The 19129-nt window shown below is 44.3% G+C and overlaps 1 protein-coding gene across 1 annotated transcript in view; it reads left to right on the forward strand.

The window, feature by feature from the left end:
• LRWD1 (leucine rich repeats and WD repeat domain containing 1) overlaps positions 1–19129 on the forward strand; it is a 37334-nt gene that overhangs the window by 3499 nt on the left and 14706 nt on the right. The window contains exons 2-8 of the mRNA XM_088454713.1: positions 2892–3012; positions 4288–4522; positions 5890–6009; positions 6395–6547; positions 8263–8367; positions 17958–18296; positions 18774–18900. Of these exons, the coding sequence (XP_088310839.1) occupies positions 2933–3012; positions 4288–4522; positions 5890–6009; positions 6395–6547; positions 8263–8367; positions 17958–18296; positions 18774–18900 (1159 nt within the window). The 5' untranslated portion in view covers positions 2892–2932. The remainder of the gene's footprint in view (positions 1–2891; positions 3013–4287; positions 4523–5889; positions 6010–6394; positions 6548–8262; positions 8368–17957; positions 18297–18773; positions 18901–19129) is intronic.

Consider the following 19129-nt stretch of genomic DNA (forward strand, 5'->3'; position numbering starts at 1 on the left):
CACTAATGTAGAATTCAGGAGCCAAGCCATCAAATCTAGAGCTACTTTGTTCTTTTAAGCAGTCAAGGAATATGTGGCAACATAAAAGGCACACATCCACTAGACTATTAAATTGAACGATATCTTTATCGTTTGATAATCATTTGAAAATCGTTTGCAGATTGTTTAAAATATTTCTAAAATGACCACTGGTCGCTTAGACATCTATCATCGTACAAATATGTTGTACAACCTGACTATATCGTCAGGTTCAACATGTTTACAGATGATTGATTTGCCTACACTGAACAACTGCTCGTTCAGTGTAGGCACATCACAGACAGACAAACGACTGCACGATTACAATGTCTTAATTGTGCAGTCTTTTGCCTGTCGTCTAGTGGATGTGTGCCTTAAATGAGCTGCAAGATTTATCAAGTAAAGGCTGACCTACATAATTTTGTAACTTTACATTTTTAAGATAAAAGGGGTTTTACCTTTTTATATATGTTTTTTACTTAATCCACTCCCTTCATACATTAAAAATGCTGACGACGAGTCCGACTAGTGATACGCGTTTCAGTGCTGCAGTATAAAAATAAATAAATAAAAGACTTGCCATGTCTCTGCCGGTGATCAGTACCAGTGGGGAACAAGGCTACAAATGGTTGATATTGTTGCGCCGATGAGCAATGACATCATTGTGCATTCCACTACACTAATGGCCAGATCTCCCCCCATCCTGGGTCAAAAAAAAGTTGTCTCCATTTAATGCTTTAGGTTGCTTTATTTTAACATGGTATGCCTTGTTGGGCTACCATATTATGTATGTGTTTAGTGTATGATAGCGAAAGTTAGCAAAACAAAAACAAAAAATGTTCCCATTTTGAAGGGTAGATTTTACTATACAAAAATTTGGAAAGGTCTACCACTAATCGCTCAAAGTCAGTCACCTGATATGAAGTGAGTCAGTGGATCCTTAGGTTCCCTGCACATCCCATTACACTTTCTTGCAATAAAAGACCCCAAAAACTAAACGCTCTTTGGGCCAATTTGGCTACAATTTATTTGCCATTTTTAGAAGGAGCAAAAATGAGATTTTCTGTAAATAACAAGTCGTTTAAAAAAAAAATACACAAGGTATCATTTTTGTGGATATTGCATAAAAACATTACGAATATTCATGTTGGAATGTTCCAATAGTGACAAAAAAATGGGAGAACCAAAGGAATTAAATCTGGTATTCTTGTCAGTGAAATACGTTTGATCTCCTTTCTAATTTTGACAGTACTACATTACATAAGACTTTAGAATTTCAGGTTAGTGCTTTCATTGAACAGTGGTGTAGTAGTAGTATTATTATTGTTTATTTATAGGACACCACAAAATGTATGCAACGCCTTAAGGTGCATACAAACTGGGCGACTTATCAATTCAACGATAATGATCAACGATTTACTTTGAATTTTCTGGCCTCTCTGGTGAACGATATCGTTCATATATAGTGAGCGATATTATGACTGATTTTACAAACGATCACAATATCGTCACCAATAGTGCAAAGAAAACAAGATGGAGGAAAGGGAGTGTCCTGGGAGTGGCAATAAACCTGAACATCGTTTATCGTTTAAAAAAAAAAAAAAAAGACAGATATGAACGAATTACTCAACGATATCATTCAAATCGGCCTGCATGTACGGGCGATAAACGAGACAGATAAACGACCAACGGGAGCGTGCATTATCGTTCATGGTTTTTTGGAAAAAATAGAATGATAAATATAAGATTACGATATCTCTATCATTAAATCGGACAAAAAAAATCGCCCAGTGTGTACACACCTCTACAAGAATAACGATAGTATAAAAAACAAAACAAATAAATAAATGTTAGACGCAAAAGCCAAACAGTAAATGTTTACAACTAAATGATATTCAATTCTTTAGGACAGGGGTAGGCAACCTGTGGCACTCCAGCTGCTGTGGAATTACACCTCCCAGCATGCCTGCCACAGTTTTGCTTGTTAGGGCAGGCTAAAACTGTGACAGATCATGCTGGGATGTGTAGTTCTACAGCAGCAGACATAAGGACAAATGGGGTGATTCAGAGCTGCACCCAAGTATAGCATTGGATGCAAGCACCCAATGTTTTACTTCTGCCTATGCGTCCAGTTGATTACCGCCAGGGTTTGCATATCGGATTTGCATGGAGATCCTTTCAATTCCGATTTATGTGCCTGGGTAGTGACTGGGGGGATGGCTAACGGAAGCGGGTGTGCTGGTGTCAGGGACTGCGTCAGAAGATGTAGTTCTGTTGGCTCTAGTGGCCATGTAACGTGAACATTCTGAGCAACCATATGGTTGCTCGTTTGTTCGATGGTGCAGCCAAAGTCCGATCGATGGTGCAGTTTGTGCGCACATCGTTGGACTTGCGCTACACCGGTGGGTGTTTTAGTAGAACACCCATCGTTCACGACACTACCATGCAGACAGCAGCGGCTGCGACAAAATCGCACACGCTTCTGCTACTGCGTCCACTGCTGAATCTGGCCCAAAGTCGCTGATTATATCTCAGAGTAGGGGGCAGACAGGACATTGGGAAAAAGCAGGGTGAGAACAGGGATGGTCAAGGTCCTTGCTCATGAGACCTACAGTGTAAGGGATTTTACACCTCTTTGCGCTATTTTATTAGTTTAGCATAGTTACTTAACGAGTCAGATGTCATTTTAAGTTACACAGGAAAATACTTATGTTCAGTTTACCCTCTCTGTTGTGACATAATGTGAATAAATGATCTTAAAATAATAAAAATAAAAATGTTATATATATATTACACAAACATATTAGTTTTTTTTTTATATTTCAATTTTTTTGCAGACTGATCTTAATTATAAGTATTTCGTTTTTTTTCAGACTCCAGCTGTGAGAGAATAAAAAACCCATATTAGTCTGTGATGGCCAAACTGAGCAAAGACGTTCTGTTAAAGAAAGGAATCCCCAAATCAAAAAATCTGAAGGACCTGAAGAGCCTCAAGTATGTTTTTGTTTTGCTTTTTTTTAAATCAATCTGTATTTGATTTTTGTGCACAGAAGAGTAACAATCTTTTGTGTGTAAATAAACATTACTACTTGTAATCTGTTGTGTTCTCCGCATATCCATCAATGTTGTTATTTAAATACTGAATTCAGATTAGTAGCCGCTTAATTTTCTGGCTTTGTGACCCATGTATAGTAATTCTTTTATTACAATGAAGTGCATGATGTAGTGATTTCAATTAATTGAGCATTTTCCCAGTATTTTACATACCAAGAATACGGCATTGATTTTAACATACCTGTATTATCTAGAAGTAAGGGGTCTATGTATTAATAATAGCTGAACTGCTGCAATTTTTAAGGTTTCATATTGCTGCAAATATTTTTGAAAGTTCTATCTCCTTCTCCTAAGCCTCCATAGGCTTAAAGCAGTTTACACAATCTGAAGATGGTGTTAACTACCAGGACCAAAGTCCGAAAAGCTTTGCTTTTTGGGGTTTGGTACATAGGGCTGAGATCATAGTCCTCATTGATAATAATGTGGACTGCGATCTTCAATGCAAATTAGCACTCTGCTGGAGGTTTCTGTATTGTACCATTAGTACATAGGTACAATAGATAAAATTATGTAGAAACTGCAGTTTCAAAAACGCTTGATACATAGGCCTCTAAGGGGCATATTCAATTAGACGCGAAAAGCCGTTTTTGGTGAAAAACTTTCGCTGGTGATGTCATTTTGCCAGGTGAAAACTTATCCCCGTATTCAATTCCGAAGACTTTTCATCTACACAGAAAGTCAATGCATTGGCATAAGCGAAAAAGATTCGCCTATGAAACCAGGCGGAAAAAATTGCAGTTTTGGGTGCAAAGGTGGGGAAACCACCCTGCACCCTTGGGACAGGTTCCCAAAGGTTACCTGCGTCAAAAAAATTGCCGGGTCCCGTGTTCGCATCTTTGGAATTGAATAGGGTGAAAATTGGGGCCGCGCACAAAAAGTTTTCGCCTCCAAAACACGCGAAGTCGGCGAAAAGTACGGCAGGCGAAACCTTTCAGACTTTTCACGTCTAATTGAATATGCCCCTAAGTAACCAATGATTACTTTTGATCTATAAAGTAGAAGATCACTTACTATAGCCTGAATGCACAGTCAAATTTAGTTTAGTAACTGTACTGTCGCTGTTTGAACAAATCTAGGCAGAGAGATTATTGCAATATAAAATTTAGATTTTGGTTAAACATGCATTTATAATTACTTGTATTTATTTTGTTTCAGTTTATCAAAAATGCAACTGGAAACGAAAGATATTGACCCACAGCTATTTTCTCAAATGCTAAATCTTCAGGAGCTGGATATATCAAACAACTGTCTGTCTGACCTTCCTACAAAGCTCCTTCTTCCTAAGCTCAAGGTTCTAAACTTCAACGACAATCAGGTTGAAGATGTTACTATTTTGCAGCAGTTCCCCAATCTGGAAGAGGTTATGTATGAGCAGAATTTCTACCTGACAGTAAGTGTTTATAAGACTTTATGTCCTGGCTACAAATAGTGATAACAATCTGTTCAGTACTGCCAGTGCTGTAATCATTGCTGTGTAACGTATCGGTCAGAATGCATTACTTCAATGTATGTTCACTGAATGTAGGAAGAACAAAGCCTAATCCAGCCTTTTCAAAAGTAAAACATGTAATTTTGCACTTTTACTTAGGGCTAGATAGATTAAAAAGGAAATGCATACATTTATGACTATGCTTTTATTGCATATTGGTTAAGTAATTGCTGGGACGGTTGTTTTCCTTCCTGGATTTCTCCTCTTAATTTTTATTTTTTTTTAAACTTCTCAACTCCATGTGGCCAACTAATTAAAATGACAATGATCTTGTGGATTCTGCCTCACAGCACTGTGTACTTGGGTTTGTTTTGCATCTAAGCCTGATCTGTGTGGAGTTTGCATGTCCTTCCCATGTTTGTGTGGGTTTCCTCCAGGTGCTCCCATTTTCACCTGTAATCCAAAAATATACTGGTAGGTTAATTGTTTTCTGACAAAAAAATAACTCTAGCGTGTGTACATATGGTGGGGAATATGGATTGTATACACTGGTGCAGGGACTGATGGGAATCATTGAAATATTCTCTGTAAAGCGCTGCGGAATATGTGTGTGTGGGCATTTTTCTTTGTGAGTAATTTTCCATGTGGGCATTTTTCTGTGTGAGTAATTTTCCATGTGGGCATTTTTCCATGTGCGCATTTTTCTTGTGCGAATTTATGACTGTGGGTTTTTTCCATGTGCATTTTCCAGTGGGCTTATTCATGTGCGTTTTTCTGGTTACTGTGTGTGCTACATAAATAACTGTTGATAACTTCAGTACTGGATGAGTCTGCCATATCCAAAATGCTTGGCACTAGGGGTGTTTTGGATATTGGAATATTTACGTATTTTGGAATATTTGCATACCATAATAAAATATCTTGGAAATGGGACCCCAATCTAAACACAGAATGCATTTGTTTTATATACATCACACAGCCTACAGGTAATTTTGTACAATATATTCAATCATTTTGTGGCTCAAACAAATTTTGTATATACATCAAATTTATTTATGTTTCATATACACCTTATACATAAAGCCTGAAAGTGATTTTATGCAATATTTTTAATACATTTGTGTGCCTTAAATAGTTTGTGTACAATGAACCATCAAAAAGCAAAGGTTTCACCATTCCAGTCATGCTGGAAAAAAAAAAAAAAAAATCCGTATTTTGGAATATTCTGTAATTTGGACTATTTGGATATGGGAGACTCAACCTCCAGTTATGTGTTGGCCATGATGTTGTGTGAGTCTAATGAGGTGATTTCTATTTTTTTCCCCTAGATCAGTGATAACTACAAGGTTTGTTGCCTTCTACCTAAGCTGCAACGGCTGAATAACAAATCTATAACTTCATGGGCCAATCACGTTAGGTTTGTCAACCACAGAGAGCTAAGCAACAGGGTAAGAGCACAAAATACACCATGAAGAGTGGCATAGTTATTGGGGATCAGTTTAAAGAACTTACGAGTGTATATATAGCAGCAGTATGTTTTCCTCTTCTTTTTTTCTTTTTTTAACTACTTGCATGTGTGTTTTTCTATTTCGTTTTTTTTTAATTATTATATACATTACTTCATCCAGAATGCTTGAAATATTGGGCTTTTCTGTAATGTGAAGCATAAAATGTAAAGTCTTTCCCTCTATTTTCACTCTGCTCCTGGTATCCTTCTCCTGTAGCAGTGCTGTATGGTATAGTGTTTGATGAAATGGATACTGGGTAGCAGCAATTATTTACCTTTTATAGGTTTCCTATATTTATTATATTTCTACTTGTTCTTTTTTATAGGTTGAATCTTACTGGGAAAAGAACTATAAAGACAAATTGCCCGATGAGCCTTCTCCTGCAATGATCAAATCTGTTAGTAAAGCGTTTCTGAGCTCTGTGGGGAATCAAATAAAGTATGGACCAAATTCGCTCAAAGATTTCACCAAGTGGAAAGTAAGCCTTATCATGCAAATGTTCATCATTGGTCAAGTCATGCATGCAAGCATATAGGCCCTCATTCAGAGCCGCTCGCTATTTGCGGTCGTTCGTTCTAAAACAAGGGGTGGCTATTCAAATGAACCGTTCGCTAATTGCGGTCTGTTCACGCCTCTAAGTCTGAACGAGCGAACAAAGCTTGCGGTTGTAATTTTGAAAAATACGCCCCCTGGCCGCTCGCACCATACGTCATGTCCGCTATTTATTGGATTAATCGAGTACATCGAACAGAGTATGAACTGCTCGCTATTCTTGTGGCTGGTTTTTTTAACCGCTATTTTGCGAGCAGGTCCGAGTAAAAAACAAACCAAGTGACGTGGTCAATGACGCTGCTGTATTAATTATGCACTCCCTTAAAACGCCCGTTTTGACCTTTAAGCACGCCTGCGTTCGAATTCCACACCCCCGGTTTCAAGCACCTTCCCCTGTTACAACCCACATACGCCTCCTTCTGTCACTCAAAATAGCAGGCATTCGCTTTATAGCGAACAAACGATTTTCGGCCGCACTGACTGGTTCGCGCATGCGTTTTAAAATCCGTACGCATGCGCAGATGTGCGACCATCGGTCAGAACGAACGAGCGGCCGCTTACGAGCGGCTCTGAATCAGGGCCATAGTCTGTCTCTTGTTCCTTTTTTAGCCTGTTGATATGTTATTACAGGAAGGAGTCTCTTTCACTGACTAAGGGGCATATCCAATTAGCCGCAAAATTTTTGGGGCAATAATTACCAGTCTTACACGGCACAAGCTTACAGCGGAACAAAAATATTTTAAACTATAAAATATTTCATAAGTGGCTGATTTCTGCATTTAATTATTTTTTTTTTTAAGTTAAAATATGATATAAAGCAACATTTTTAGTTTAAATCTGGTCTTTGGCTGCGAGAAATAAACCATGTTAATTCCTATTGAAATTACAGCACCTGAATTTCTCACAGCCTACTGAATAGGAAGAAACCCTCACTATGGGGGGGGAAAATATTGCTCACAATTGAATATGCCCCTAAATGTGTTAAAGTAAACAACTCCTGAGATTAAAAGCAATGTCTGGCCATTTTAAATGTTACTGGGGTCATCCAAAGTGTCCCTGAAGTGTTTCAGGTTCCATATCCTTTACCTAGTACATTCTAGATAATGATAGTTAGAATCTGATTGGTTGCTATGGGAAACACCTCCATTTGTCTTTTAGAAGGTTTGACACCTCTTCCCCCCCCCCTAATCAGCCTTTATGCATGTTTGGGCATAGGCCCCCATACATCAGCAATTCTACAATTTGCAATCGATTGTGTATCCAAAATATACCCTTTTTCAATCAATTGTGGCAATTCTGCAATCGATTGTGTATAAAAATCTTTCAGTTTTTCAATTGACTGTAAATTGCAGAATTGCTGCAATTGCTGATGTATGGAGGCCTTTTAGATGTACAACTTAAAAAAAAATGTTTTTAGGCCTATTTAGTTTTACAAATAGGATACACAGGAAACAAACAAAAAACCAAGGGGGACATAACTGAGCAAGAATTTTCGGTACAAGACACGCTATCAGTAACAGCATATGTTTCCTGACGTACAACGTTAAAAAAAAAAAACAACAACATTTCTTTCAATACAAGCCAACCAATATGTGTCATTTTAGACCTGTAATTAAGCCATACCGTTTACTTCTAAAACAGGTGCAAATAATAGCAGAAAACCTAATCTCCTCCTTGTCGGGTGGTAAGAAAATTAGTAATGAACCAGAGTATGAACAGGAGTCTGCAAGTAATGATGCTGTAGAGGTGAGTATTGTTGTGTATGTCTTTTATTTGTTTGAGGAGGATGTTAGGCACTGCTTACACAGTATACTAGTGTAAAGTTGGCCGTATGACTATTTATTGGGTTAAGAGTTACAGCTGTATACTGCACAGCAGAAAATGCATGGAAATGCTGACCTAACTTTTTACATATTGTTGGCTTGCGTTATCATACACCAGGATAGGCATAATGGGCGGACAAGTGTAAAATAAATATAGCCGTTGCTTGTTCATGTAATTATCACAGTTAGATCCGGGTGCATACTCTACATATGCTTTATAGGAGCATGTCTCCTTTTATGTACTGAAAGGTTGGTGCAACTATGCTGTATTAACCACTTCTGATTGTATATTGACCCTTGTCAGATGATGGTATTTAAATCATTAGCATTGTGGCGATATTATATCAAGTGTCTGGGGGTGATTTAATTGTTTTGTGGGTGGCGATAATTAATAGGCACACCTAAACGGGTATTCAGTTAGCAGCAAGGTTTACCTTGCGACTAATTGCCAGCCAAAATCCCTGCACTAAAGGCTACTCAATTAAATAGGGGCTCATGTGCGGAAACTGCTGAATCGATGTGTTTTTTCCCACCATTCCCAATTAAACCCCCACACTCTATCCCGATTTGGTGTTTAGTTGGTTTTTCCCATGGACTGTACCTCGCAGCTCATAGAGGTTCAGTCCAACTGCTGGGACTCGTGTGTGGGGTAATCCCTGCTAATTTACTAGGTAAACCACAAGGCTAATTGAATACCCTCCTACTGTTGAAATACAATTGTTCTGGGCGCCCATTAATTATCGCAGTCATCGTGCCCTATTAGATTGGGTATAGTCGTGTTAAATGGCTAAACCCGTCTAAAGTCCTGGTTAGGGGGCCTTAACCATGGGTTTATCGCACATTTTTGCTCTCACTCTCCTGAGGGTGCGAGCAGAAATGCCGGCATCGCTGCTAAACAGAGCAACAATTGAACTGCTCTGTTGAGCACTCAATACAAATAGCCACCTTAAAAACAATAGAATCGCCCCCTCTGATGTCTACTTTACTGACATTTCCTTTTGAACTACAGCAGTAATTTCATTACTTGTCGTATGAAAAATTGGACTTTCACATCTGATTGTGAAGACGCTATTGTATTTGCAACACTTCATTATACCATTATATTGTATAGAAATAGTTTAATGCAGAGTTAGCACTTACCGATTACACACTCTTATATGACTGGCACAAATGCTAAGTTTGTGAGATGGACGCATCTAGAGATCTGTTCGACTCATCATGGTTACATGTATTGTTGTTTTTTTCAAACCTCTTTTTTTGCGTGTGATAGGAGCAAAAATACGTCCAATTTTAAATGCACTCTGTAGTCTATTATCAATTGCTGTTCAGCTGTATTGTATATCATAGTGGCCCAAATGACACCTTATTAATTGATTAATGATTATATTTGTAGCGTTCCGGATAGGCTGTTTTAGCAGGGCGCGATGCACTGCCCGATTTTCAAAACTGTAAAATGCACCCTGCTGAAACAGCCTGCCGGGTGCTGTCCCTGCCTGTGGGCCGCAGTGTCCCGTGGGTGGGAAAAGTTGCAGTGCAGCGCTCATCGCCAGTGAATTGGCATCTTGCTCACAGCATCTTTTCACAGCGAGTGGAGAGCTTGGGGGTAGCCCAGCATGTCTGTAAGTGCTGGGCATGCCCCCAAGAGTGATGAAATTTGGCGTGTCATAAGGACACGCACCCTTTCCCATGATTGTGCCCCCTTATCAGGAACTCATGATAGTGCCCTTTTTAAGGTTTCGGCGCCCTGCTCCGCGCCGGACATAGAATGATCACTATATTTGAATTAACTCTACGTTGATAATAGAACACAGGCTTGAGGTGTTTTGGTGTTTATCGCAATAGCTGAGTAGATGTCTATATGCAGAAATGTAGCTGAACAAGGGTATAACATTACATTTTTTTATGGGGTCTTTATATGTTCTAGTGAAGGCAGAAAACTGCAAATGTATGCAACCTGCTACTATAGTGCCAGCCCGGAGAATAAGTAGAACGTACAATGTTACAGGTTCCCGTTTTGGCACCCTGCTTTCTCTTGATGCGTTCCAGGTTTGTAATCACTAAATTGATTCACCTGAAGCTGAGATGTTGCATCTAGGTTGTTGGAGGAAAAATTGCTATAACATTAGACTGTGCTATAAACCATTTTAGAAGAGTTTGTTCTCAGTGCTCGTCATTACACACCAAGCTTGTAACCCAGAGCTGCTTCATGCAGTGTCTTGACAGCAGAATTGTTATGTTGTGACAGAAACCGCATTAACATTTCACTTTAATGATGCTCTAAGGCAGGGGTGGGGAAACTTTTTTTCTGCCGAGGGCCATTTTGATATATATAACATTATGCGCGGGCCTGGTGCAGGCCACGCCCCCTCAGTGTGACGTCACACAGGGACGGTGCCACAATCACCGGTGATTACAGCAATGCCTGGAGCATCCTGAGGATGCTCCGGGGAGCTGTAAGGGCAGCGGTATGACCGTCTGAAGCGTCCTAAGGATGCTCCAGGTGGCACTGCTGCATAGATTCTGGCTGCAGGTGTGCCATTCTAGGCACCCTGCTAGCCAGATGAGGCTAGCAGAAAAATACTCAGAGGGCCAGACCAAATGATTCTGCGGGCCTTATACAGCCCCCGGGCCTGAGTTTCCCCATCCCTGCTCTAAGGGGTCAACTCATTTTGGAGCGATGCCGACGCTGTAGTGTGCGCACATGCCGCACTTACGGTGGCCCCTATGGTGCTGTGAACTAAAATGTACAAATTTCAGGTGAAGTAGACACTGTTCAGCGTTCCATTTGTCACCCCTAATTGAATTGACGCCTAAGTGTATTTTCTATTTGGAAAGCTCTTAGACTTGCATTTATTTGATAAACACTGAAAAGAAGTTAAAATCATGTATACGTAGCTTGTTTAATAAGTCACTTATAATCTGCAAGCTAGCAGCTTAGACCATATTGGATAATATTTGCAGGAGGGGGGATACTATTATTCAGCCTCATATAGGTGTGGCAGCCATATAAGAGTTTCTACTTCAGGGTTCATAGGGTATCCACAGGATACCTTGGGGTATAGGTGTGACGTCAGTCGCTGGGCACCATAGAGTTAAGCTTTTCAGCCTCCCAGGATGCACTAGGGTCCCCCTCCTATACCCCGCCCCCGAGCCAAGGCACCTCAGTTTAGTTTGGTGCCCGGCCGGCGTCGGGTGCACCTGTCGGAGTGGGGGCTAGAAAAGCCCCTGAAGCTTTCTTCAGTGCAGCTGTGGCTGCACATCTGGATGTACAGCATGGACAGTCAGTCCTGACGTCCATGCTGTCTTCCCTACACCCCCGCTGGTACCAGAACGCCGGTACCGATCCGGGGATGCTGGTGAGCATCTGGGGTCACAGCTAGCGGTGACCCCAGATGTTCCGGACCATGGCCGGATCCAAGGGGGACAAAGGTAAGCAGCGGGGTCCCGCGGTGGGTCCCCGCTGGTCACATGGTCCTAAGTCCCCAGGCAGGGGGCTCCCTGGGGACTGGCTGCAGCGTGGAGCCAGGCGACCAACCTGCGCTTTCCACTACCCCCTGGGACAGCGGACCGCAGCAGAGCGGCAGCGCTGCGGCGTCCCAGGGGTTAAATGCATGCCAGGGGAGCGCGCCTTCCCTGTCTCACAGCCGGCGCCTCCCCCGCTGCACACAGCCCTCTCTGCATGCTGCCGACTGGTCCTGTGGCAGCGCTCCTCCCCCAGGCCAGCCTCCTCTCTCCTCCTCGGCGGCCATCTTCTCCAGAACGCATGGTGAACGCTGCTGGAAGCGCTGGACGGAAGCATCGTGGTCTGGGTCCCCCCGCATACCTCTCCTCCGCTGTGGCTCAGGTCTGTGTATGCAGCGCTGTGTCCTACCAGGCCCTGTGTCTGTGTAGTTGAGTGATCAGCGCTGTTAGTGCAGGAATTGTTATTTCTCTGCATTGTATGTGACTGTGCTAGCGCTGCCTGTAACTTTTCTTCTCTAAACTGTCAGCTTTATTACTGTCCCTGTTCTTTCTGCTAAAGCCCTTGCGGTTCTGTGCTGCAGGGTGGTCTCTCGCCTATTTAATACTTAATTGGTGAGAGAGGTCACATACGTGGTGCCATCATGTCTGAAAGTGATTTTCCCCTCCGGCTACAGTGTACCACGTGCAAAGTACCGTTAGCGGAGGGGGAGGGTAGCGCGGAGGGCCTTTGCCGGCAGTGTTTGTCCATGGCGCGGCCTATTACGGTTACAGCACCGGTACAGGAGCCGCCCTGGGCTTGTTTCGCTCAGGCGTTAACAGCTTTAGTGGGCCAGTTAGCTCCGCAGCCCGCGTTTACTCCGATGGGTTCGTCCCAGCAGTCTGTGGTGTCGTCACCCATGCAGGGGTTCCCACGACAATTGGTGGTACCCCACAGTCTCCCTATTTCCCCGCTCCCGGGTTCTCAGGAGCCAGCGTGGGTTAACTCCCTGACTAGTTCTGTACAGCACTTGTCGGATGTGTTGCAAGGGGAGTCTGTGATGCGGCCTCATAAAAGGCCGGTGGCGTCTCTGTCCGCTCCTTATGAGGATGACGAAGGGACGTCTGATGATGGGGAGATTCTGGATCCTTACGATCAGGAACCTCTCCATACTAAGGACGCTGATGCTAAGTCCAAAGTATATATTCCTGGACTTATTCGGGCGGTCCGCACAGCCTTGGTGATTGAGGACGAAGTTCCCCCAGCGGCTAAATCTAAGTATGCCTTTTTCAAAGATGTGAAGGGCGATGCCACAGTCTTTCCTCTTTCGGGTCAGTTGGTGGACCATTTAGAGGAGGCGTGGAAACAACCTGGCAAAAGATACCAGCCGCAGAGACGCCTGGCGGTGGCTTATCCGTTCGCGGATAATTATTTTGCTAAGTGGGAATCCCCTCCACAGGTGGATTCTCACGTGACCCGTCTTGTCCGTAGTGCCACATTGCCGATGCCATCCATGTCCTCCCTTAAGGATGCTACGGACCGCAAGGTAGAAATCTGCCTGAAGTCCGCTTATTCCCTTGCAGGGGGGGCAGCACGGCCGGCTATGGCCATTTGCTGGGTTGCCAGAGCGATGGAGCGCTGGGCGGATTCATTAGAGGCTTCTTTTGAATCCGACTGTCCGGCCGAACAGGCGGAGTTGATTGGCAATCTCCGTGATTCGGCCACCTACATCAACGAGGCGGCTCTAGACATTAGTACTCTGGTGTCTAGAATTTCTTCAGCAGCGGTAGCTGCTCGTCGCACCTTGTGGCTGCGATCCTGGAAGGCGGACGCAGATTCCAAGAAAGGTCTGGAAGCGTTGCCGTTTACCGGAGAAGTTCTCTTCGGTCCGGATCTGGATAAGATTGTGGCCACGCTGGCGGCAGCCAAATCTGCTTGTCTCCCGTCGGCCGCTGCTCCTTCTGGTTCTGGACCATCGTCCTTTCGGTCATCTAGGGCCCAGGGCAGGCCCAAACCACAGTCGTTTCCTCGACAGGCTGGCCCTAAGAAATCGGTCAAGCCCCGGAAGCAGGCATGGAGTACCAGACGTCCGGCCCCCAAGCCAGATGACAAGCCTGCGGCCTGACGGTCCGGGCCTCCCTTTGGGGGATCCCAGGGTGGGAGGCCGCCTGCTACAGTTCGCCCAGTGTTGGTCGACCACTACGACAGACACTTGGGTTCTGGAGGTGGTTTCCCACGGATACGCCCTCTCCTTCCGGCACAGACCCCCGGCTCGCTTCTTCACCACGGGTCTACCATCAGACCGGAACAAGGCTACGGAGCTGCGGAAGGTATTGCACACTATGCTCCAGGCTGGAGTTATAGTGCCTGTTCCATTCTCCCAGAGGGGCCAGGGTTTCTATTCAAATCTATTTTTGGTACAGAAACCCAATGGGTCATATCGTCCGATTCTCAACCTCAAAGCACTCAACAAGTCTTTGCGGGTCCCGAAGTTTCGGATGGAGACCCTACGGTCCATCATTCTGGCGCTGGAACCTGGGGACTACATGGTGTCATTGGACATACAGGACGCTTACCTGCATGTCCCTATTCTTTTGCGCCATCAACAGTTCCTCAGGTTTGCAATCCGCAGCGACCACTTCCAGTTTCGGGCGTTACCTTTTGGCCTGGCAACAGCACCACGTGTTTTCACCAAGGTGATGGCGGTCATGGCGGCTTCTCTGCGGCTGCAGGGAGTCCGCATGTTGCCGTATTTGGACAACCTGTTATTGGTCGCAGGATCTCCAGAGCTCCTGTTACGCCACTTGGACCTGACCATTGCACTGCTGCAACGGCACGGCTGGCTAATCAACTGGCAGAAGTCCACTCTAATCCCGTCTCGGAGGATTCTGCATCTTGGAGCCTTATTGGCCTCGGGACAGCAAAGGATCTTCGTGACGGAGGACAAGATCTCTGCTTTACAGTCAAGGGTGCGCAGTTGCCTGCACAGCCGCCGGGTGTCCTTACACTCGGCGATGAGGTTACTGGGCTCCATGGTGTCGGTGTTTGACATGGTGGAATACGCCCAGTTTCACTCCAGACCTCTGCAGCACCTGATCCTGTCCAAGTGGAACGGGCTGCCTCAGTCTCTGAAGTCCCAGACGATTGTGCTCACCCCGGAGGTTCGCCTGTCCCTTGCGTGGTGGTTACAGACGACCCACCTCAACAAGGGACGTCCGTTCTGGGTTCCAAATTGGGTCCTGTTGACAACGGACGCCAGTCTTCGGGGCTGGGGAGCAGTTTCGGGTCCACACTTGTTCCAGGGCAGGTGGACGCCGACAGAAGCGGAGCTTCCAATAAATATCTTGGAACTCCGTGCGGTCTTCAATGCTCTCCTGCAGGCACAGCGGTTTCTCCAGGGTCACCCGGTGCAGGTCAAGTCGGACAACGCTACCACCGTGGCCTACATAAACAGGCAAGGAGGAACTCGCAGTCGGGCGGCTCTCGTAGAGGTCTCTCGGATCCTGGTTTGGGCGGAGCGCAATCTTCCGGCCATATCAGCGGTCTTCATCCCGGGAGTGCTAAATTGGGAGGCGGACTTTCTAAGTCGCCAGGACGTTCATCCAGGGGAATGGTCCCTGCACCCGGACGTTTTTCAACTACTGGTGGACAGGTGGGGTCTTCCAGAAATCGACCTCATGGCGTCCCGGCACAACAACAAGTTGCCGGTGTACGGGTCTCGCACAAGAGACGAAGGGGCGTCTCTGGTGGATGCTCTGTCCGTCCGGTGGACGTTCCGGTTCGCATACCTGTTCCCTCCGGTCTCCCTTCTTCCACGGGTAATCCGGAAATTCAAACAGGAAGGAGGGACGCTCCTGTTGATAGCTCCCGCTTGGCCCAGACGGCACTGGTTCTCAGACCTTCAGGGTCTGTCCGTGGACAGTCCTCTGCGGTTGCCGCTACGACCGGACCTTCTGTCTCAGGGTCCTTGCCTTCACCCGGACCTGACTCGGCTGTCTTTGACGGCGTGGCTGTTGAGACGGCCATGCTGAGGTCCCGGGGGTTTTCCAGCTCTGTGGTGCGTACCATGTTACGAGCTCGGAAACCGTCTTCCGCGAGGATATACCATCGCGTGTGGCATACGTTCTTCCAGTGGTGTCGACCGAGAGGTTATGCACCGCGGGAGTTTCGTCTGTCTCGGATTCTCGCCTTCCTGCAAGCGGGACTAGATCATGGGCTTCGCCTTGCTTCTTTGAAGGTACAGGTTTCGGCCCTATCTGTCTGGTTTCACCGTAGGATTGCTACAAACTTTATGCAAGGTGTTCTCCGTATTCAGCCGCCCTTTGTTCCACCTGTGGCGCCTTGGGATTTGGCTGTGGTCCTGAGGGCTCTCCAAGGACCGCCGTTTGAACCACTGGGCTCAGTGGATATTAAATGGCTAACAGCTAAGACTGTTTTCCTTCTGGCCATTGCTTCGGCCAGACGTGTTTCTGAGTTAGGGGCTCTTTCTTGTAGACGCCCTTTCTTGGTTTTTCATGGGAACAGGGCAGTGCTCCGCACTCGACCCGAGTTTCTTCCCAAAGTTGTTTCCCAGTTTCATGTTAACGAGGAAATAGTTGTTCCGGCCTTTAACTCACCGGGTCTTTCCGTGGGTGAGGCCTCTTTGGATGTTGTGCGGGCCTTAAGGACTTATGTTGACCGCACTTCTTCGTTTAGGAAGTCGGACGCTTTGTTTGTCCTCTATGGCTTCCGTAAAAAGGGTTGGCCTGCTTCAAAGCAAACTTTGGCAGCCTGGATCCGTATGGCTATTTCTGAAGCTTATCTTCATGAAGGCCTACCGGTCCCACCTTCTCTGAAGGCTCATTCCACTAGGTCTGTGGGTCCTTCGTGGGCAGCTCGACGTGGTGCCTCGGCAGTTCAGATCTGCAAGGCTGCTACGTGGTCCTCTGTCCATACCTTCGTGAGGTATTACAGGTTTGACACCTTCGCCTCTCAGGATGCTTCCTTCGGGCGGCGGATTCTCCTTTCTGCACAGGAGCGTCCCCACCCTTAAAGGATACTGCTTTGGGACATCCCCAAGGTATCCTGTGGATACCCTATGGACCCTGAAGTAGAAAATATGAGATATGGTAAGAACTTACCCTTGTTATCTCTATTTCTACGAAGTCCATAGGGTTCCACAGGACTCCCGCCCTGTCGCACCTGTGCTGCAGATGGGCTTTGCTCTGGTCACCGGTTTTCCGTCTCCCTCTGGTGAGAATGTGATTCTTGTATGTGTCCAGATCTTTTTTCTCTCTCTTCCTTCTCCTCCTCCGGCCTATGGCTTGATAACTAACTGAGGTGCCTTGGCTCGGGGGCGGGGTATAGGAGGGGGACCCTAGTGCATCCTGGGAGGCTGAAAAGCTTAACTCTATGGTGCCCAGCGACTGACGTCACACCTATACCCCAAGGTATCCTGTGGAACCCTATGGACTTCGTAGAAATAGAGATAACAAGGGTAAGTTCTTACCATATCTCATATTATTATATGAATAAAACAATGAGTAAATATGGATATAGTTTATGCATTAATGTATGAAGAAGCAATATTTGAAACCATTTTTTTAAATGGGGAAATTCAAATTAATATTTTTCCAATGAGATATTCCTAATCTATCTTATCTAATCACAGAAGGGTTAAAGATAGAAAACAATTATGTTCAAATGCAATGTATGCCTTGTAGATATAGCTTGTTTAACTTCCTTTGTATTGTATATCAATCTCTGCCAACTTTCTGTAACACTGTTAAGATAACGTCTCACTAAAGCTTGCATTTGGGTTGGTAAAGCTTAAAAAGTGCAATTCTCTGTCATACAGTGGTGGCAGCCATTTTGTGAGCAGGTCTGATATTCACACATCAGTTTACTATGTACTTTTTGAACTAGTGTCACCAGTTCATAGTAAATTTCTGAATTTTCATGAATAAAGTCCACAGAACGGCTGGCTTTAATGAGACAAGTGCACTGTACTGATGGTTGGTGAAGCAAATACAGTACGTGCAATTGTTCCCTAATCGCAATGTAGAAATGCTTTTTTTTCCCCCATCCTACTAAAGGCTCCAGTAACTCCCAGTAAGAAAAAACGTGGCATTGAAGCAGATTGTGAGGTTGGGACTCCTGCCAAAAGACTCCGGTCAAGTGATATGCTGAATACTACTCTGTCACCCAGGAGATCAAACAAATTGCAGGAAATTCACCCTGGATCACCAATGAAGGATAAACAGAAGTGCACACCAGTCAAGGACAGACCAAGAAGTACCCCAGTCAAGGAACGTGGCCAGTGTGGTTTAGTAACAACTACAAAAGTCAATATACAGATTACACCGTCAAAAAAAGAACAAGAGGAAAATCGAGCAGTAACTAATGGAAAACAAAAGAAAGAAATTAAAAAGAAAGTATGTTTTTTTGTTTTTGTTTTTTTTGTTACATAACTCTTAACTGCTTTACAACGATCTCTGTGTATGTATGTATGTATGTATGTGTGTGTGTGTGTACACACACACACACACACGTGTGTAAACACTTTAAGCCAGCCACAGAATATGTGTAATTTATAGGAGTCCCAAATTAAAGGGATGATATGGCAAGTCTATCTATCTAACCAGAGACTTGGCAATATGCACTCCTGATATTAATCATTTAAAAAACAGACCCAAGGACATTGGGTTATATCCATCATTTAATGATATATATCACATGATTTATATCACATCACAGTGCAACTAAGTATCAGTATAGGCAAAATATTCTGCCTTGACAATGGGTGTAAATATTATTTATGTATATATATATATATATATATATATATATATATATATATATATATATATATTTATGTACATGGCAGTTCAATCTATTTGCTTTATTTTCAGAAACAATTTGATTTGGAACCACTCCATTTCCTTCAGTCTCACAGTAAAAATAATGACCGTAATGATTTCCACACCCAGTTATGGTCTTGTGCTTTTGAACCTAGTCTGGACTCTCTTTCAACTAAAGGTAAGCCTTTGTATGGGAACAGTATCCAAATGGGTAACTGCGCATGCTCAGATCTGGCAGGAGCTGCGTCTACATTTGCCACACACATCTGCCAGATTCTTATGCCGGGTACACACTAGACGATATGTCGGATTGGACAACATATGGGGCACTTTTCCAGCTGTAATGATCCGTGTGTAGATGTCTCCCACCCCTATTGTGCAAATCTTGTCCTTGAAGGGGTGGATAC

Source organism: Taudactylus pleione, unplaced genomic scaffold (assembly GCF_031769625.1).
Source record: "Taudactylus pleione unplaced genomic scaffold, aTauple2 ptg000040l, whole genome shotgun sequence".
NCBI classification, from domain to species: Eukaryota; Metazoa; Chordata; class Amphibia; order Anura; family Myobatrachidae; genus Taudactylus; species Taudactylus pleione.